This window comes from Amborella trichopoda, chromosome 8 (genome assembly GCF_054954075.1).
Source record: "Amborella trichopoda isolate Santa Cruz 75 chromosome 8, AtrichopodaSantaCruz75HAP2 v2.0, whole genome shotgun sequence".
In the NCBI taxonomy this organism is placed as follows: Eukaryota; Viridiplantae; Streptophyta; class Magnoliopsida; order Amborellales; family Amborellaceae; genus Amborella; species Amborella trichopoda.
The window spans coordinates 7,044,002-7,065,658 of record NC_142343.1 but is presented as its reverse complement, the minus strand read 5'-3'; the positions used below and the strand labels follow the sequence as shown (position 1 = coordinate 7,065,658).

General features: G+C 36.6%; 1 protein-coding gene across 6 annotated transcripts; it reads left to right on the top strand.

Moving 5' to 3' along the window:
- Positions 1-5,494: 5,494 nt before the first annotated feature.
- LOC18436185 (FKBP-like peptidyl-prolyl cis-trans isomerase family protein) lies at positions 5,495-21,313 on the top strand. 6 transcript variants are annotated; one of them, XM_011625818.3, is made up of 6 exons: positions 5,495-5,650; positions 11,119-11,232; positions 19,450-19,583; positions 19,681-19,760; positions 20,066-20,158; positions 20,835-21,313. In XM_011625818.3, the coding sequence occupies exons 1-6, from the start codon at positions 5,569-5,571 to the stop codon at positions 20,983-20,985; spliced, it is 654 nt and encodes a 217-aa protein (XP_011624120.1). In that variant the 5' UTR covers positions 5,495-5,568; the 3' UTR covers positions 20,986-21,313. The 6 variants fall into 6 exon arrangements, with proteins under 6 accessions (XP_011624120.1, XP_011624124.1, XP_011624123.1 ...); XM_011625822.3 differs by having other exon boundaries at positions 11,105-11,232; XM_011625821.3 differs by having other exon boundaries at positions 5,495-5,733.
- The last annotated feature ends 344 nt before the right edge of the window (positions 21,314-21,657 follow it).

Here is a 21,657-nt window from a genome sequence, read left to right as displayed (position 1 = left end):
TAATATTTTTTATAGGTGCGCACCAATAAAAAGATGACATGTACCAAATACCATATTCATACAATTTGTATAAAAAAAAACTAAAAAAAAAATACTTTGAGACGTCAGATCTAAGATCAAACAGCGAGTGGCTCTCTGGATCAAAATTGGATGGTTGGATGGTAGGGGAAGCTTATACTCTAGGGAAAGTATAAAAACATTTCCATTTAAATAAAATATACGATTTAAAAATATGGGCCCAAAATTTAAAAACATGTGGATTAGGTTGGCCCCATGTGGCCACCAAAATGGTGGCACGCCCCACCCATTTACGAATTCTTCATAGGAATAATGTTTATAGTCTTGATTGACTTATCTTTTTAGGTATTGTTGAATATTTGAAATATTTATTATAACTTATTTGATAAGATTGATTATTTTAGATATTTACTAAATCTTTGTATCAAGATCAGTTGATCCAATAATTAAAGATGTGATATATTAAAATATAAACTTTTCTTATTTGATGGGAATAGATTTGATAATAGACTTAGAAAATGGAGATAAGGCTATCGTTTATCTTTTTTTAATTTTGATAGTAAATCAAGGAGATGGATGACTAAAATCTCTCACCCGACAAGTCTCCCTAAATCGATGGTTGAGATTTGGGCAAAATCTATGACATACAAAATCTACGAATTGAAGCAAAATCTATGATATACAAAATCACCCCTCATAATATATATATTTTTTTAATCGTATTTTCTTCACTATTTAAAAATCCTCTCCCTCCCTACCTCAAATTTTAATTTTTTAAATATTTATTTATGTTTTGATCTTCTCGCCTCTCTCTCCTCCCATTCTCTCTTATCAAAAGCTTGTCAAACGATCTCACTTTCTTTCTCTCTCAACATCCTCTCTTTCTCTCTCTGCATGCTCAACGTCCCGGAAACCACGGGCACTGCACTACTGCCACACGTGTGGAATATGGTACCACTTTTGTTTGTTCTAGGTAGTGATGGAAAGTAAAGCGGGAACCAGCATTTAGAATGTGAGGTCTACTCCCTTCATCATCGTCCATCATTTAATCGGACTGATGACACTGCAATGAGCTATTCTTATCTCCATTTCCAATGGACTATAGCAGCATAGTTCCCCTGGAAAGGTTTTTCGTACTCCATAGGCGCACTCACTGTGCACCACTCATAACTGACGTTAAGGCTCTTATTGCTTCCCCTTGGGGGACCAGACCACTGTGTGGATTTCCACGGACCATTATTGAGGATAGAGGACGGAAGCTGCTATGGAGTACCATATTCCATATGCTAATGGTGTATAGCATCTTTGTCCTTACTGGTACCAAATTGCCCAGCAGAGAGTTCTGGTGAGTATGCGGACTCATGCATATGCCCTGAAGGGTTTTAGGATTCGAAACACATTCAAATCATAAAAAGTCCATTTCTGACTCAAATTTATGAATTTGGAGCACCAAAATAACGTAGTTTCTTATATTCTCTAAAGAATAGTAGGATAAATGTATAACCTACTAACTAGAAAAGGGTTCAATTTTGGTGAAAGTTTGACATATCAAGGTAAGGTTGCAGCTATTTATATTGTCCATTTATTGTTACTATACCGTTAAATTAAAATAGACAGCATAGAACATGACAACTTTATTTCTACAAATGAATTTGCCGCCTTATATAAACTATGCCCCTATTTTTAATTAGAGTCATATATAAAAAAAAGTAGGGAAAATCCAAAAAAAGACAAATTAACTCAAAATTTACAAAGAAAATCAGTTGCTATAGACCTTTTAATTTTTTCCAAAATACCCCTTGGTTCGGGGATACCATCCCCACACTGGTTTACTGTAAAATATTGAAAAGAATGAACAAGAGGGAGCAATAACAACTCAATAAGAGCACAAACAACACTCTAATAGGACAAATCTTAGAGCATGGTTTTAAAATTTTTGGGTAAATTGAACGTAGATACCTTATTAATTACATTAACACCCTGTATTAATTTCCTTTATCATTTCTTTCTCTATTTCAAAATCCCATGAATATCGTTCTTCCTTTTTTTTTTGAAAATGCAATCAGTCCTCGTATTTTCAAATTGATTTGCAATGTTTCTTTTAGTTCTCTAAGCCAATACAGAAGATGCTTTGTGAGAAAGAGGTATTTCGGGACTGATTTCACATAAATCACATTTCGGCAAAACCCCATCTGCATCTGACTAAGTTTGGACCGGGATTAGGATAGGATGGGCTTTTAGTAGTCTGTCTCTTCCATATTCATGCATAAAAAATAAAATATAGATCGCATACAATGAGACCATTTGCCTTTGATACATGAAGGTTACAATTACTTATACCCATCATATGTGAAATCTAATAGCTTGGGTGTATTACAAAGCTCAAGAAAATTTCTTTTGAAGTTTGAGCTTAGCCAATAGAATAAATGTAACCACCCAATTTTACATCCAATGGTCAAAATTAGCTGTGACCACCTTGTACCAAAAGTAAATAGTCTCATTGTATAATTTTTTATAATTATATATATATATATATATAACTTTTGATACAACGCCATTATTGATAGATTTGAAGTCAGCGTGGTTGAGGATGTCTCGTTGTTTAGACATAAAGTCCAAAACAAAATTTCTCAAATGTTGTGACACTTTCATCTATTTTATACCAAAAATGAAAAATATCGTAAACCACAATCCCTTAAAAAAATATGTACATAGTCCTATCTATATGTGTCTTTTTATTCTATATCATGTAAAAGAACATGCTTAGCTTGTAGAAGTATCTACTCGTGTCTAGTGCTATTTGTAGTGGACTCATTTTTGTGTTTTAAGCAATTGATGTTATGGTGGACTCATGCCTAGCCTTATTTCTTATGTGTTAGTGAAGTATGTGACTAATTTGGATGTTATAAATACTTGGTTGGATATGTTTATTAAATATTTAGTATTACAGATTTTTTATCCTCACAAGAAAATGTATAAAAAAAGGGAAAGTATATAAAGAGACCTTTATCTTTGGTACAAGATGGTCTCAATTAATCTTGACCATTGGATGTGAAATTGGATGGCTGCATTTATTTCATTGACTCAGCTCAAAGTTCAAAAGAAAATTTTTTAAACTTGGTGACACACCCAAGCTATCAAATTTCACATCGGATGGTTGTAAGCAATTGTGATCTATCCGCACAATAGATTACCACAATTTGATCTTTTTTTTATCCTAACTTAATTGTAACAGTCCTGAGACGAGCTTCCTTTGAAATACCATGCCTAGTCCTTTGGGAATACTTCCATTGTGCAACTCAATGTACAACTTTTTATATCTAAGAAAAATTCTTCACCGAATAGGTCTTTTTGAATGGTTCGTTGGGATGTAAGGCTCAAAATAGAATGTTCAAAATTATCAAAAGTATGTAATTTTCAAATTAAAAAAGAAGGACGTGGTTTCTATGAGTCGTGTGGAAATGCGTCATCTCTTAAAAATTTATTTTTAAAATGGATTTTTGGACTTAATTTTTAAAGACATGTAATCTCTATCATGCGATCATGAATATGACAAAAGAAATAAATTTTAAAAATTAAAAATAATAATTTTATTAAAAACTTATTTATACTATTAATTTTAATTGTTTTTAGGTAGACCACCTATTTGCATCCATATTTAATATAGATGCTTTATACGTTGAGACTGCATATTGTAGAAATACGATCCAGCCCCGCATGACACGATTTTCCTCTCATAAAGTTCCTTTTCCTGTAATCGATGATGAAGTGTTATCACTGTGGTCGGTGGACGGTGATGGAGGAAGAGTGGATGCACTATTACGCTGCTAATCACATAGTGACCACTTGAAGGATGTTCAAAAGCCGGGAGCTTTGGAAAAATGCCAAACGATTTCGTGATTCCAAAGGAGTATAATGTCTATTTACTCTATTGGGCAAAATCCATTCTAGGGTATTTTTAAGAGATGTAGTTTATATAAGGCTTAAGGTCTATACCTTGAAACCTTGTTTAGAAAGTACTTTGGGCATAAAAAATCTCTATGATGGCTCTAAAATTAATCTTTAACATTGAAATTTGAAGATAAAAAAGTTGTACAAATATTATGCATTCATGTACACTTATTTTTAGTGCGAAATAGATGGTCTAGATAATGTGTTATAATATAAGTTAGTTCAGAGCTTGAAATCATTTTTTTTCTGTCACAACCATAATTGCCAAGGTCGATATGATTGATTTGAAGGTTTTTTTGATGCCAAAACTACCATTTTTGGTGAGTTTTGTGGTGAGGCTTTACTTGTACAATTTTTGGTGAGTTTTGTAGTGAGGCTTTACTTGTTTTGATCTGGCTGCAACTCTATCAAAAGATTTTGTATTTTTAAGGGATGCGATATGGTAATGCATCCGCCTTAAGAAAGAAAAAATAAGACCTCACCTCGAAAGTTTGTCCGGAAAAAACTTTGGACGTAGGAAATCCCTAAGATGGCTCTAAAATATATTTCCACCCTGATTATGAAATTTAAAGCTAAAAAAATGGTACATATCTTATGGACCTATTAACATTGAAAAATGGACGGTCTAGATAGTGTATTACAATATATACTTATATTTGAAATCCTATTTTTTTTCATAACTATAATGATCAAAGTCAAGATACTCGATTTGAAGGTTTTCGAAAGCTGAAACTATCATCATCGTTGAGTCTTAAGTTGAGGCTTTATTTTTCTTCCATAAAACTTTAGCCTTATTTTAACCTTTTTTCCATTTTTAAGACTCCAATTTTTGTAGATGAAGCATTTTCAACCCATATAATATGGTCAATAAAACAAGAGCAATTGTTTCATGCGAGCTGGACTGCTTTTGTATAATATGCGGTCAACAGGTATAAAGCATCCATCATAAAGATGGATGCAAATAGGTGGTCCATCTAAAAACAATTGTAATTAATTGTTCAAATGTTTCTTAATATAATTATTATTTTTTATTTTTAAAATTTTAAAATTTATTTATTTTTTCATATTCATGATCTCATTATATTTTCCAAAAATTAAAATCAAATTATATTTAAAAATATATATTTGCCAAGCCCACATTTGTAAGCATGGCCACATGCTAACGTCATTTGTACATGTGCGGCCTTTCCATATATGCCTCAAAATCGAACACAAACCTTCTAATTTTTGAAGGGCAAGATTGAAGTGTTAAAAATAAAATAAAATTCAAACTTTCCTTTGAATATATTGGATTTTTAGTCTCTTTGAATGGTATGATCTAAATGTTATAAAAAAATAAAAAATATAAATTTTCTTTTCAATATATTGGATTCTCGATCCTAAAATGACCGATAAAAACATGCTCCTAATCTAATTTTTATTCCTGTGGAAGTAAATTTACATTATGCTCGCGCGGGAGCATAGTCTACGCGATTGGGGATGGTTTTGCGAACTTCTCCTTAAACTATTGAATTTCTCTTGCATTGGTTGTTGGGTTTACAGTCCCACATTCCTTTTGTCTCTCTGTTCCAGGGAAAGGGTTTATCTCTCTAAGATTCTATGGCCATCGTCTTCTTCTGCAACTTTCACCGCCATAGCTGTTTGTTTCCTCCTCCCTCTTCGACGCTCGCCAACATCCAAAGTATTTCATCGCTTCTGCTAAGCTTAAGGCCGCTGGATTTACGAGGCTGATTTTTTCAGTATCAAAGTTTTCATTTTTACGCAGTTGAGTCATGTAAAGAACTGATTTGTTTTCATGGCATTAGAGTCACTCAATTTTCTGCTTAATTTCCATGGATTTTTTTGGGAATGATTGCTGCTGGGGTTTTTGTCTTTCTTTCTTTTATGACTGGTAATTGATTTATTTTGTGATAGGATGTCCTAATTGTTGTTTTCCAAATGGGAAATTGAAAAACGGTTTTAAATCAGTATAACTTCACATCTTATTTAAATATAATTACAGTGAAATATATATATATATATATATATATATATATATATATATATATATATATATTGGGGGAATACAGATTGCTACCTGCCATTAATGTTGATATTTATCCTTTGAAAGCAGTGAAGACTTGGTGAATACCAGACGAGGATCACCGTAGTTACTGTATCTTAATGACTATCATAGAATTTCTTTTTAGGTTATATGTTGCTGAGAAATTTCCTCTTTTAATAAATGATTGTTGATGAGAATTATAATTCAGTGAGAAAGGGCAACGCCAATGGAGATGGCTGGACTAAGTATCGGAACTTGAGGTGTAGAAGATGGAAATGATTAGTAAATGCAAGCATAGGCTGATTGGTGCCCTTGTCAAGGCTTTTTTTAAGGATTAATCCTAGGTTCTCATGTTAGGTTGATGTTTTGCTTGCTCAATTGATAGTGATGAAGGCAAACAAAAAGAGATGAATTATGTAGAATGGAGAAAAAGTGAGTAAAAAGAAAAAGAGTAAGAATCAAACAGATCAACAAGGATTTAATGATTCCTAGGATGTCTTGGAGACGATTTTGTTTTTTCCTTATCGTTGTCCTGAAGATCAATGTAGATTATGTAAACGTTTTCTGCATAAATATTTGCAGCTTCATTTACAGAAAGATGCATAGGTCGTTATCCCTTGAAGAGTGATATCAATTATTGTGTGCCGATTTAGCAGTCAGTTGGAATTAAACACCTGATTTTGAAAGGGCCTAACATCTAAGATTAGGTATAACTAGGGATTTGAGGGGTTGTCAGTGTTTTCCATCGATGATGCTCATCCTCCATGCCATCTCTATGGTGTGGTTCTTGATGATTAATATTTAAAGGGAAAGTTAGAGGTCGAATTACTGAACACCAATGATAGCTAATGATTTGTTTGATGAATGACAAGTTTGGGAACATAATATAATATGCATTTTCAAGGAGGCATGAACCTATCATTTTGTTATAGCAGGCCTTGTCATTCAACTAAAGTAGACATATTACATAATACCCACTGGACAAAGCTGTTGTTGATCATTAAGTGTGGATGCCGTGCATCCTCAGTAGTTTGGCACCACCACCTAAAGTTAACAAACATAGTTAGCTAGGTTTGGAACATAAATTTGTTTGGCTACCCAGATTTTCTATCACTACAAAACATGAACATTTGCTGATGTTGATTATTGATTGCAACATGGTTGCGAAGGCCTTGCGCTTCAGGGAGCATTTTTAGCTAGACCTTACTTGACTCGTAACTATACATGCCTGCACTGGTACTGTCCATCTTTTGTAATGATTAAAAAAAAAAAAAGTCAAAAAAAGTTTATTGGAATGACCTATAAGAAACATGTAGTCTTATCTTAGTGTACTTTACTGATATCATACCAAAAGGTGTTTCCATGATTAGTTTTAAGGCCTCTATGGTAAATTGGTACAAATTTTTATGACATTTAGCCTTTAAATTAGTTACTGGAACACCATTAGACATTTACAAATCTATGAAATATAATTTTCCAAATTGTAGATCATACAGTTATGCTGCAATAAGCTTTAAATGTCATCATTGATTGACACATAGGTATCAATTTTGTCATTTACTTCCGAAGATATGAATAAGGAAAGTGCCTCTTCATGTAGCTGTTTTTCATGCGCTTCCGTTATACTAAACAGTTGCACATCTGCTGTAAACATGGTTTTAAAATGCGACCCCATCATGCGGTCTGCGTTGGGCTCCGCATCAGAACTGACCACATATGCGCTTTTGACCTATGCAACCGCATCAGGCCGCATCGTAGCCGCATCCCGCATCACACCGCATCGCATCACATCCCACCGCATCCCCTTCTGCTGAAATTTTTTTCGATTTTGCCCCTCAGGGAGGGGCAAAATGGCCTTTTTGACCATTCAAATGGGGGAAACTGTTTTTTTGGGGGGGGGGGGCGGGGGGTATTAAACCCCCTAAACGATGATTTCCAGCCACTTTTGTGGCTCTTTTTGCATCAAATCGAGGGAAAAAAAAAATTTTGCAGAAATTTATTTTTCATTCAAATCTTCAATTTGGCAGTTGTTTGATACTTGGATGTTGATTTGATGCTTTTGATTGTTAATTTGGGGATTTTAGGGTGAATTTGTGATAAGAAATTGAGGGTTTCAAAGGTCGTGAAGAAATCGAGGGATGTTGATTTGATGCTTTTGATTGTTTGGTTTGTAATTTCACTATTTGTGCTTATGGTTGTGCTTATGGTTGTTGATGGTTGTGCTTTTGTGCTTATGGTGCAAATTTGTGCTTATTGTTGAATGTTTTATGAAGCTACTTTCAAGTTTCTAGTTTCTATTAGGGGATAGTGGATAGCTGGATACAGAATCTCTGACAGCTAATAATTTTGAAGTTAATCATTAAGCTAAAATAGCTACTATTGCATATATCACATCCATATTTTTTTCTATGCATTAACCTACTTTTTTAGATTTTGTAATTTTTTTTTACATTTATTGACCGCATCGTCGATGCACCCGCATTCGGGCCGCATCTAGCCGCATCACTGCATCGCCCCCCCCCACCGCTTTTGGCCGCATCCTGCATTTTAAAACACTGGCTGTAAATGCATTTTGTTTGAAGTTATAATCATAAGAGATCTTTTAGTATAACTAACTTAAAAAATCATATAAAAAATGTTTTTTCTTTTTGTTAACTAAATAACTAGTGATGCCTTGTTTTACATTTTAATTTGTCAAATATGATACTTTTTAATTTGTTAGTGCAATGCCGCTTTATAATGAATTATGCAAGTTTACTCCTTCCTAAATTAATTTATTCTGATTCTGAGTAGCAAATCTGTTTATTGTAAAAAGCAATATCTAAGTACCAAAAATAATAGCACACATAAATTTAGGTTCGCTTTGTAGAAAGAGTCTCTGGGATGTAAACCTGAGAATGCCCTCTTTGTAGCTAAGTGTCAGATCATTCCTTTTTACATCGCCAGCATCCAACCTTATAAAGTGGGAGGTGATGCAGTTCCTAGGCCTTCCCAGGTTCTAGGAATGCGGATTCCTTTGGATTTCTGGAGGATTTGTTATATCAAGAATTCCAATAAATGTCATTGGCCGTCGATATAGGCCTTATTGTATATCTATTTGGGGTAGGTCGACTAGCGAAACATGAACCATCTTCACTGCCAGATGTAATGCAGTGAACTTAGTTGAATTTCACTCTATTAGCTGGAGCAGTTTTATGTTTCTGTTCTCGACTACTATGGAATTCCTGAGTTTGCTTCCAATTTTCTATCAGGGTTAAACTCTAGAAGATTTAGGGCCTTTTTCGATGAGAATTAATATTTTCTAGAACGAACTATCTTATCTAAAACTAATATACTCTGGATAATATTATCTTGTTGGCTTTATGTATCATGTTATTTAGTCATTTAACCTTTTCAGCAAGTTTCAACTATTTTAGCTTTTCAAGCCAAAACATGCGATTTTCAGTGAATTACTAGGAAAAAAGAAAAAATTACTTTTCAGAAGGAGAAAGTTATCTATAATAAATCCCTATAAGTTCACATCTGATAGCTTTATGATGGGCACTGCCAAACAACATATAATTCATTATCAGGATTGCTTTTATTGAATTAGTGAATTACCATACTAATGATAACAGTACATCCAATCAGACCCTTAGTATTTATTTATCTATTTAGCATTGACATGGGGCATTTAGGCAAGTTCTATTGAGATTAGGATTTGTGGCTATGGCTATAGTTAGAGATTCAGAGGCTTGTTTTTCTTTAGTTTGAGAGGTTTGGGGATTGTATAGAGTTTATGTTGAAACATATGAGAGAATATTTGGAAGGAGGCCTTGAAACTTTTACTCGCTTTCTCATGTGATCATGGGATATTCTTTTGTTTTGCGTCTTTCGAACTTGCTCCTACATCATGAGGAAAGTTAATACAAGAAACAATCCTAAACCATAGTAAACCCTTTCTTGTTAGGAGTCCTGGCGACACGGATAGGAATGAAGATGATAAAAGAATTTGTTGCAATAGGAAGTTGTCATTCATTTGGTGAGGTGACTGCAATCATCCTCCAAAAATTTTCATGATTATAGTAGACTTCATTCAGAACAAAATCGAGCTTTCAATGCATTATTTAGCCTAAACTTTCATCTGTTGGAGGTTTGTGAACCGTGTTGGCAATATTTCTTTCGCCAATATACTAATAAAGCTAACCTTGTTTGTATTTCAAAAGGAGATACTTGAGAACGAGATACATGGACGAATTTTCTTGTAACACTAATGGTTTCCACCCCAAGCCTTACTCCTGAAACATTTTGGCTTACTATTGTCGATGATGTTGTTTGGACGTGAAAAAATTCTGTCATAGCAAAATGTTTGGATAGGTCAACATGACTGTTGTCTGGCTTTGACACAAGGTTGGAAGTCCCTCATCTATTTCATGGCATACTCTGGTGGTCTGCTCTTATCCTCTCTGAGAGCACTAGTATTACCTCATTGGTAAAACTTCCAAAATGTGTGTGTGTGGTCAGTAGAGTACTCCAACATCCGTTCTAGTGAGATAACAGCCACTTAGCAAATTTGCTGGTCCCATAAACAACCGTATAAAAAAGTCCAGAAACCATGAAGGGGAATGCATAGAACAATTGTTTCCTATTATTCTCCAACTTTATGGGACCCTCAAGAGAAAATACCCAAATGCTGCTTCTGCCCAAAACTTGAACAAAGGTGTGTTATTTTCAGACACCAACATACCCGTAGGGTTAGAAAACAAGTCCTGACTAATTCTGCCATCCCCAACTATGATTATGAGCACCATCCATGCATTCAATCCCCATAAGAACATGGCTATGCGACTGCGTGCTACTACATATTGCTACACCATTGGAAATGTGTAAATGGAGGAGTGGTACTTTGAGAAGTGAACATGATGGAAACCGCGGACAGATAGATCATTGGTCTAGCATAAATGTTTCTTTTTTATTTTTCAACAGAGCTCTATGTATTATTTTCTTTTAAGTAACTGTTATAATAGTATATTTACTAACTATATGTGAACAAATTTATATAATTTACTGTAGCCTCTTTATTTTCATTGTCCTGTGGTTTGTGTTGACCAGGTTGGGAATTCCAGGAAACATGGGGGATGTGCAAGATTTAACTGGGGATGGAGGGGTATTAAAAACAATTGTGAAGCATGCTAAAGGAGAAACGGTTTTGCCATCTGATAACCTTCCTCTCGTTGATGGTATGTACGATATTTTAAGATTATGGCTATCAGTTGTGCAGTGTAACAGTTGTAACACGATTCCTTCTATTGATTATCTTGAATGCCCTATATGCATGCTGATGGCAATTAGACATTCTTGGATATACAATTTTGCCACAAATGTAGTAAATGGCCACCCCCTTCTTGCGTGTATTTTTTTCTTTTGATTGACAGTTTCCAATTAGGTTTATCATTCGTCGTAATACCTGTAACCCATAGATGCAGATGATGACACTGATATTGCTCAAGAAATGCAAAGGTCTTCTTGTCCTCTTGTGCATTTAACTCTTTAAATAGTTGACCAATTTTCTAGTATTCTTAGTTTCTGTATTTTATTTCTGTTTTATGTTATTCTTTGAGTCGAGTTATAGGCAATGAAAGAACGAATAAATAAGGATAAATGTAACTATTATCGGATTAAGTACGCAAAAGGCACTGTTATTGTGGATGATGGAACGCTTGAAATGTGACAAGGCAAAGTTTCTGATATCCATCCTGTCATCAACTCTTACAAGTCGTGTCATCTTTCTAGTGATATCTCAAGGGCATAAACTATATCAGATATATCAGAGAAAAATATATGCTGTTACTATCATGTTGATTTCGGAACGATCTGTCCCAATATAGTTTGTTTTTAGTGCATGCATAGTTCTTGAGCTTTCGTGTTGTCACCTATAGAAGCTCTAAAGACTGGAAGTTCTTTGATTTATAAATATAAAAGAATCACTTATAATTGGGGAAATCCTTGTTGTCAAAGAACTATTCCTCGTCAGAAATTAGGAAATGACTACAATAATTGTGGTTCAATTTTCTTAGGATCCCAAGAGACCAGCTCCGTTTGCCTTACCTTGGGTGGCCACACCCTAGGCTTGAAACCCTATGCCTCGTATCTCTTACCTAATTAGGACTGGTTGAGACAGTGTTACTAAATTATTACTAAATTAAACTGCTAGATGCTCCTTGATTCGTTTAGGTTTATTCTGAGTCCTTAAATGATTAGATGACCAACCTTTTGAAGGCCTGTATTAGCCTCCTTCTGAATTTTCCTATAGTGCACTTCCAAGTTGTCTAGAAGAAGAAAAAAAATGTTTTGTGGAAAATTTTAACCGTGACTAGCAATTTACTAAAGTTCTTGTTAACCATGGTTTATAGAGCACACAAAAATTGGCAGAAATTGTTCCGAGGTTTTGGCTTTGAAGTGTAAAATGCAAATCATGCCTGAGTGATGCAAATTCGAATAATGAATAGAGAATAATGAACACTAGTTTGAAGCGTTGGTTCTTCTATCATCTTCGGGGTCGATAATAACTACTTGATCATGAGAAATTTGCATTCATTGGGATAGAAATCAGCGACATCACCTTTGGGTTCTTCAGCGGGCTCCTCGTCATAAATAGACTCTGCTTCGATGGCTCCCTCATATTCGTCATCACCCTCGTAAAGTTGTCTTCAGGCCTGCCTTTTAGGGCACTGAAAGGATCCATGCCCAGGCTATTGCACTAACACTTTGGACTTTGTTCTTGGATTTGAAGTGGGTCGTTTGCAGTTGGACCTTTTCCTGCTTTAGATGCATCACCGGACCGTGAGTTTTTGTCAATCACATCTCTCGGTTTTATATTTACAGCACACCTATTTTTTAAATCGAGGAAGATCCCTGACCATAGGGGCGATTTACAAAGCCCTCTTCAAGTTTATTTCAACTGTTAGGCTAGCTGATATGCTTCATCGGGACTGAAAAATTTGTGCAAAATAACTCTACCTTGCAACGAGCTGATTATTATCCTCAATGATCTCGTTTCAGCTCATCAATAGGTAGAATTCATAATATACTCTTGCATGCTCAACTCCATTTTTGAAGATGACAAAATCTCTGACATAGATCTTGTGCATAATAAGATGGAACAGACTTCTTCAACACGATTTCATCTTGTGGCCCTTAACCTGAGTAGCTATGCATTTTGTACGAATTTTGTCTCCTCTGGTAATTCTTTTCACTCATAGGACTTCACGTTGGTGGTCCAATCTAAGGAGTCATCGGGTTGCAATCTACCTGTAAATTCAGGCATATCGACCTGAGTTCCTAGATCTGTCCTAGAGTACATATGCACCAACTGATCCTCTAATGTGGGATTTTCTCTCCCCTGGTTATGGAATAAATTTATGTCTTCTGCAAAATCGTACCTTTCACAGTAATGAACGACTGAATCTCATTTAGAGAAGGTGTGGTATGATGACATTTTATGCCACTTCCTCGAATCTCCTCACCAGATAAGCGATTTCTTTATGTGTAGGTCCGGATCAACCATCTCGGCCACAGCCTCCATGTCCTCTTGCTGGCATCACCCAAATTTGCAACTTATCGATCGCTTTTAGAGAGACAACATGCTCGGATATCATATGATGCAATGTGAGCGTCCAAGGCTCTGATACCAGATGATCAAATTTGAACAAAGAATGGATAGACTCTAAAATATCTCTGATGATTTCATTGAAAAAATAAAAGGAGAAGCTTACATGCCCAGCTTCTAGCATTTCCCTGATAAAATCGGAAACTTACGAAAGATAATCTGAAACTCTGATTCCAAAAACCTATATGGACCCCATTTATAGGCTAATATCTAACTTACGCCTCAAGAAATCATAATTCTAATATAACTTGGAACTTCTAATTACAATGGATTCAAAATGACACCTTTTTCCCTAAAGAAAATAACAATAAGACAAGCCTGATAGAACCTTGAAACAATACCCTGACTTCCATAAGCCATAACTCTTCGCGCTGATGTCAAAATGATATTATGAGCCCAGTTTTGCTCGGCAAAGTAGGCTGAAAAAAACACATCTAATGGCTGGAACATTGCCCCTATAGTTCATTGCGTGAAGTCGCCCTGCATCATTGATGGTTATGTATAAAAAGGCCTTATTTAATTATGTTACAAAAATAAAGAACTATTACAAAAGAGGAAAACATGAAGATTATAGTACACAAATGAAAGGGAAAATATCATAGGATATAATCTTTGCATCCTAAAATCTCTCTCTCTCTCTCTCTCTCTCTCTCTCTCCCTATAATTGGTGTGAAGTGAATGTAGGTTTTCTCTATAGTGTTGAAGTGGATGTATAATTTTGGTGCTTAGAAGTTTGCATTTGGTCTTTCTTTGTTGATTTGGAGACTTAGAAAGGATGCACTAACACAGTGTGTAGCAAGAAGTATGGTTAGACGCCAAGGCCTCTTCAGGATTCTAGTTAAAAGGACATATTCAATGATGTACAAATTCTGGCATATTTGTTTCTTAGTAGAAACGAAAAGGCTTTCACTAGGTTGGGTGGCATGATTGCTTATGAAGCTTTTAACACAAAGGCCACTTTGTAGGCCTCCCATGTAAGATATGGTTTTGGGCCTTATTAGCCCTTATTGGGTAAACAAAATAGTTTCCTATTAAATAATGTTTGGGTTTGTTTTGCATCATGATAGAATTCCAAATACACTCTAAATAACTATTCTCAGATGATACAAAGAGAGGCAAAAGACCCGCTAGTTGCCAAGGGTGTTTGATGAGCCTTCCGCAGATCCCTATTAGATCTGACCATGTTGAGCTTAGATTCACATGATAATTGGATCGGTGGTTGTTGAAGGCATGATAAACCTCCAACCCGAGTTTCATTGCGACTGACCGAGATTTTTCAACAACGATGATAAACCTCCAACTCAAGTTCCAATGTGACTGACTGAGATTGACCCATTTCAGGGTCACTTGCTACCAGCCGTTGCTCTATAGCTTGGCAACTGATCTAATCCAAATTTGGTGACAGAAGCTCCTATGAGCACGGGGCCTGGGCTGGGCTAGCCCTCGCCCTACCCTGGCCCGACCTTGACCGGGCCAAGGAGGCCTTGGCTCATGCCCGGCCCTGGCCCTTGCCCTGTTAGGGCCGGGCCGGGCCGGGCCAGGCCAAAGGCAATCAAAGAAAACAAAAATGTCTAAGGAAGGAGGATTGGGCCTCACCCTACCTGGCCTGCCAGCCTTGTCGTGGTCCTGGAGCAGGCCCCAGTCCTGCTTGAACCTCAGTGCTGTGGTGGCCCAGCCCTTGGGCCACATTTTGTGGCCCATGCTCAAATCGAGCCAGGCCGTGCCACTTAGCTCATTGCCATTCCTATATGAGCCTAAGATTTCATGTGTAGTTGGAATCATACTCCTACAACCCATTCTTTAAAGCTTCATCAGGGTTGATAATGCATATGCACCTTGGCATTGTCACCATGGTCTTGGTAGTCCTGGCAATTGGTCATCAGATATGCCTTGGTGATCGGCCATTTGAAAACTCCATCAAAATGATCTTGAAATGAGATCAAACTTTAGGGATCTTGATTTTAGGGCAATGAACCTATCACCCCAATTTAATAAGATTTGGATGAGATTTAGTATCCTCACATGAGGCACTGACGACTGGTCATGTGAAACCCTACAAATAATATTGGAAAGGGATAAAACTTTGCATATCTCCATTTTAAGGCATTATAAGCCTATCATAGAAAGTTGGTCATTTGATACTTCTTGGATACACTTTACGCCAGGATATGCCGAGGCTTGGCTGCCGGTCCCAAATCGCACCATCTTGAATTAGCATGAAACTTGCTAGAAGTTTAATCTAAAGCATGATAAGCTTATTTCCAATGTTTCAAATCATTTGAAGATGATTTGACTTACTTCCTATCTATAGTCTTTCAAGTAGAGATTTCCCCCAATCTGTAAGGAGTTTTCTCATGAAATTAGGAACGAATGTTTCTACCGAATCCTCCATTGTCCATGGGAGGGGCTGTTCCTCATGGATTTGGATTTTGCAACCGATCTAACAAACAATTGGCTTGTTATCAGCAGATTGTAGTCCGGTATCTGGTGAGTGCTTCAAGCATAGATTTCTCCTAATCTTAAAATAGTTTTCTCATGAAAATTGGTAGAGATATTTCTAATACATTCCTTTTGTCAGATTATCAAGATTTCAGGGTCAGTGATTCCCTGATTTGAAAGAAGTTTGAGCCATGATGAAGATGATTGTGGAACAAAGTCAGAAGCTGCAATAGGGTGTCTTCAAAGATCCATATCTCCATCATTTCTGATGCATTGGGCTTGAAATTTATGTTAGTGGATTCATCTTTGAGTGATCTAGCAACACAAAATTTTAGATCAAAGGGCATCAAGCATTGGAAGAGATGTTGCAAAGAGTGAATTTGCTCATCTGCTGCTCTGCTTCGCTGCAGCTCCAGGCAGATAAACATGAACCTGAGGATTTCCTAGGATGACCTCCACTTTTTCGTTTGGGAAGTCCTTAACATATGCTATGTTTATCCTCTCACATTTCTGTAAGAGAGAGGTAGCCAAACCATCTCAGTTTGGGAGAAAGATGATCTGTAATCCATGTTTATCACTCCAAATGCTTAACAGAAGCACATTAACCTCTTAGAGAAAAAGGGAGACATTTTCATATCATACGTGCCTTCTGAGGGACGGCGTGCTTCTATACCACACTCTGTAACTTGAGGGATTTTGTGAGGCCATTTGGAGAGAAGATACTCAAGCTTAGACTCAACTCATAGCCAATATTGAAGAGGAAAAGAGCCAGTGTTACATGGACACTTCGAGATCACAGACACGCATCAACACTTGACCATACATGTCTGATGAGGCCATCAATTTTTTAGTACATATCGACACATTAAGTGTCTAGCTTTTTATGATCACTTATGCCTCAAAGGTCCAGGTGCAAGAGTGGGCGTCTAACCAAGTTTAGTTGGGAGTTTGATTCCCACCGATGCATTTCCCTTTTTATTTATTTTTTGTTGAGCTTTTTCCCCATTAAAAAATGCTAATGCCTTCAGAAACGGACCAAGGCAGGGCTTGAACCCTGGACAACTTGGGGAAGAAACCAGAATGCTACCATAGCGGCACCTTTGATGTCGCTGCATAATATTGACATTCTTTATATATATTATTGATAATAGAAAATATTCATAGTAGAAAACAATGAAACTCAAAGCGGTGGGGCTTGATAATGGGACTTCTCAAGAGGATATTTTTGAAGAAGTTTGCCAGCCCTACCACCCTGACGCTTCGATTTAGTTGTATGATTTCAGGAATTTATATTATATATACACATTATTCAAAAATATTAGCTGTACGGAAATGTCGGGAAATATTGGCATTTTAGCCTAAAATACTAGACTCTTGACACGTATTAGATATCGACATGCGTATCGGTATCCATGTAACACTGAAAAGAGCAACTTTGCATCCCTGTGTTTATAAAAACGTGTAGGGACTTCAATACATCTCTTGATGCTATGTTTGTTTTTTTACATTTCTTTGAGATCCGTAATATGTTCTGAAGCCCAATTCAAAGGCACTCAGTCCTTTATATTGGATTGATGTCAATGAAACAGGTAGCTTAAAGCTCCTGGAAGTCTTTTCCTACCCATAGATACAATAGACTAGCTCTTAGTCATATGCGGCTGAGAGTGAATTTGTTCCCATTTGCTGGTTGTTATCTCCGGTTATTCTCATATTAGGAGTCAGATCATCATCATAATCAGAATCTTTTTCCAACTATTTGGGATCAGCTACATGAATCCTAGTCCACCATTTTTCTCTATAAAGGGTCATACGCTCGGAGAGGCCATAAATCCCCATATTAGGAGTTAGTTACTTTTCTTTAATACAAACAATTTGGGGCAACACCTAAGCATAAGAGCTCTAACAAAAATGTATTAGTGAAATGTGGAAAAAAATAATGTTGGATTCTTGTTTCCACTTTCTGTGTTATTGTAAAGAAAGAGTAGTCTGGGGTTTGTGGGCTTGAGACTTACTGATTTGGTTACCCGTGCCTTAGCTAATGCCGGCCTTGGATAATTCTCATAACCAATGCTCAACCCATTTTTGCCTCAGGCTATCAAGAGTGGAAATCCATCACAATTACCTGCTTAAAGCTAACTTCAGTGTTTATACTTTATAATACAGGTAACCTTGGCTGTTACATGGTTAGTTTGGTTTTTACTAGCACGGTAGAGATGAGTAGGACGGAGTCTCCAAAATGCCTGCCACCTTCTCAGCACCTTCCTCGGTCCTTATCTAACCCTTTTCTCTATCTTTTTCAGTTTTGAACTTCAGAACTTTATTATAGGTTTCGGAGGTGTCTTCATTATCCAGCCTGTTCACTCGATGAAGCTTTCTGAGTAGCAAATTTGGTATCTAATGGCTGTTAGGTAGTCTTTTCCGACTTTAATGCAAAGAGGGCTAGGGGATGTGCTCTGTCAGTGCGTGGATGTGATTGTCCATACTAGTTTGGCTATCATCTCGAGGATGGTGATTTGGAAGTCACAGTAGGGGTGCGTTAGCTAATTGAATCGCCAAATGGTGAAGCCCTAGGTCATGGTCATGGGCTTTGATTATCAGGATTGGAGCCATCAATTCCATCTAATTCAACTGTGCTCAGGTCTTGTTTCTGACCAAGCATTTCAATTGCCTCAAAAAGATTTACTTCTATTGCTTACTATTCTCTAAAGTGAAGTGCTTTTACCTGAACCAAAAGAAACCATATAAATTTTCATGACAAGTACGCTGTTTTGTAAAGCTGCAAGCTTTTGCATTGTATCGATCAGAAAATAGTCGTATTATTATTAATCCAGCATGTTCCTCAAAGGGTTGCTTCTGCTCCTCGGTGATGTCAGAAACTCAGAAGAAAACAGAAACATTATGGCTAAACTCTTCCTGTATAACTCAGGCTGCCATGGTACTTCGCCAAAGATTTGTACCTTTGTCTATGGTTCACTGTGTAGATGCATCTATTGATGAACCTTATACACACTCGTGAGTCCTAACCATTGGGGGGCAAACTCGGTGAGTCCAACACAGACTCTCCTGAGTTACTTGGGCTCACCAGGCTGCCAATTGTAGAAAAAATCCCATGGCAATCAACCGAGGCTGGCCGTTTTCCTAAATTTTATTATTATTGTTTGGACTCATATAAGTCTCTGAAAGACACGGCCGAGTCTGTCAACCAAACTCAGGCTCGGAACCCTAGCAAGTTCCAACATTGGCCCATCACTAATATTTGGTTCCCATTGAGTTTTAACAACCGGGAAGTGAACTCATTAATCATTATTGAATGATTCGTACTGATTAATTCATTGTCTTTTCTACACAGTACATTATGAAGGTGTTTTGGCTGAATCTGGTGAAGTTTTTGATACCACCCATGAGGACAACACCATCTTCTCTTTTGAAATTGGAAAAGGCACAGTGATCAAGGCCTGGGATGTGGCCTTGAGAACCATGAAGGTATGTTGCTTTCCATCCTTCTAAGTTTCTGGACTAGTAACACTTTTCCAGACACAAAAATCCATGGTTCTTGCTTTTTCCAAATTCTTTCCTCTAGGTTGGGGAGGTTGCAAAAATCACATGCAAGCCGGAGTATGCTTATGGAAGTGCAGGCTCACCTCCTGATATTCCACCAAAGTAAGGCCAAGTGCATTCCCAATTACATGGTCCTATAGAAAATATTCTCCATAAGGGAAGGCATACTAGAGTCCTATGAACCAGGATAAATCATAGTCTTTTGGGGACATGGGGTCATTGATTACTCACTAGAGCAGGACATGACCCCAATGTTTGGTCCTGTTTCCTCATCAGTGTCGAGGATTTCATCAAGCAGAGATGACCCCAATGGACTATGATTTCCTTCATTTATTGAATTTTAGAATGCTTTCCCATAATATTATGATGTATTGCTATTTAATGCATGGTTTATTCTTATTTGGCAGTGCAACCCTTATATTTGAAGTTGAGTTGGTTGCGTGTCGACCCCGCAAAGGTTCAACTATTGGCAGCGTCTCTGATGAAAAAGCCAGGCTAGAGTAAGTTCTTATTCAACAATGTCTCTTATAAACCCTAACATTTCAGTGTTTCTTATATATTTTATTTAGAAATCCTTCTTCTATAAGAAATTTCCAAAATTATCTTGGTATTCTGAACACAAAACCCTCTTACCATTTGGAATTTAGGTATTGAAATTCTGAACATCATTTTTCAGAAAGGAAATCTGGAAATTATTTCGTTTAAGAATGCAAATATTAGAAAATGGTTTCCTCAGGTGTAGTCCATGTTCATTGCATTGTTGCTGGTATATGCTTTTGGGCAGTTATATTCATGTGGGAACTTTTCCGGTGGTTTACAGAATGGGAAAGCATAGTATAGTGGCTATAGTCTGTTCTATTATAATATACTACATAATCTATGGGGTTATCACCATCTGATGGACTTACGGACAGTGATGGAAAGAGGATACTTACCTGGGCTCTCATGTCTGCTGGGTCTTGCACACTCGCCATCACTGTCACTGAACAGTAATGATCCCATCGACTATGGTTTTCGGCCCAGCGGACTGTTAACATACTACATTTTTATTTCTCCTTTTTGATTGGTTAGAGTCCGGTGTGTTTTCACTTGCTGAAGTATGATGTAATAGTTGGAAGCAGAATTTGTTTTGAATTTTCATTTATACTGAAATTGTTTTGTGCTGAATACAATCAGGGAACTCAAGAAGCAGAGGGAGATTGCTGCTGCTCACAAAGAAGAAGAAAAGAAACGAAGAGAAGAAGCAAAAGCAGCTGCTGCCGCTCGTGTGCAGGCCAAGTTGGAAGCGAAAAAGGGCCAGGGCAGAGGCAAAGGAAAAGGCAAATAGAGTTTATATTTCCTCTTGCAACATTAAGTTCTAATATGCTTCGTTTGTGTTGAATCTTTCTAGGGTTTCTACTCTTTTACTAGTGTTATATGAGGGGGCACATTATGAGGGCATTATTCTCCTATGATATGTTCTATGAAGTATACAAGTTTTATGCAGTAGGGGAAGCAGAAAGCTTGCCCTTATTATATTTCTTGTAAACATCTTGGAAATCCTTCCATGGGCAACTCATTCTGACACATCTACCCCGCCCCACGCATATGTAAAAGCTATAATTCATGTATCACATCCTTGAAAAGAAGCCAATTGCTTTCTAGCATCTCACAAATCTGGAATTTCCGTTGCATTCTAAGAAGCGTATAGTTGAGAACAAGTATGTCCTTTCTTTTTTTTTAAAGGGCAATGATTTCATGTAACTGTTGTATAGTAAGTAATATGATGCAACAACTTTAAAAAATCGTGTAATAACAATTTGTCCAAATTTTGAAATATACACTACACAATATAGAAAGTGATTTTTTTGGCCCAATTAACATAGGCCATTCATTTTGATGAGATGTTTAGGTCTAGGTCTAAGAAGAATTTTTTCATTTTTAATTTTTTTGAATGGCTTTATTATCATTAGATGAACAATGTTAAAAAAGGCAAAACTGATTTTAAGTTTTTAAAGGT

Bases quoted from the DNA above. Each gene is read 5' to 3' on its own strand.
- LOC18436185 (XM_011625818.3), top strand. From the start codon at position 5,569: ATGGCCATCGTCTTCTTCTGCAACTTTCACCGCCATAGCTGTTTGTTT. The intron at 11,233-19,449 runs GTATGTACGATA...TTTTCTACACAG, and splicing joins TAACCTTCCTCTCGTTGATG to TACATTATGAAGGTGTTTTG. The intron at 19,761-20,065 runs GTAAGGCCAAGT...CTTATTTGGCAG, and splicing joins CCTCCTGATATTCCACCAAA to TGCAACCCTTATATTTGAAG.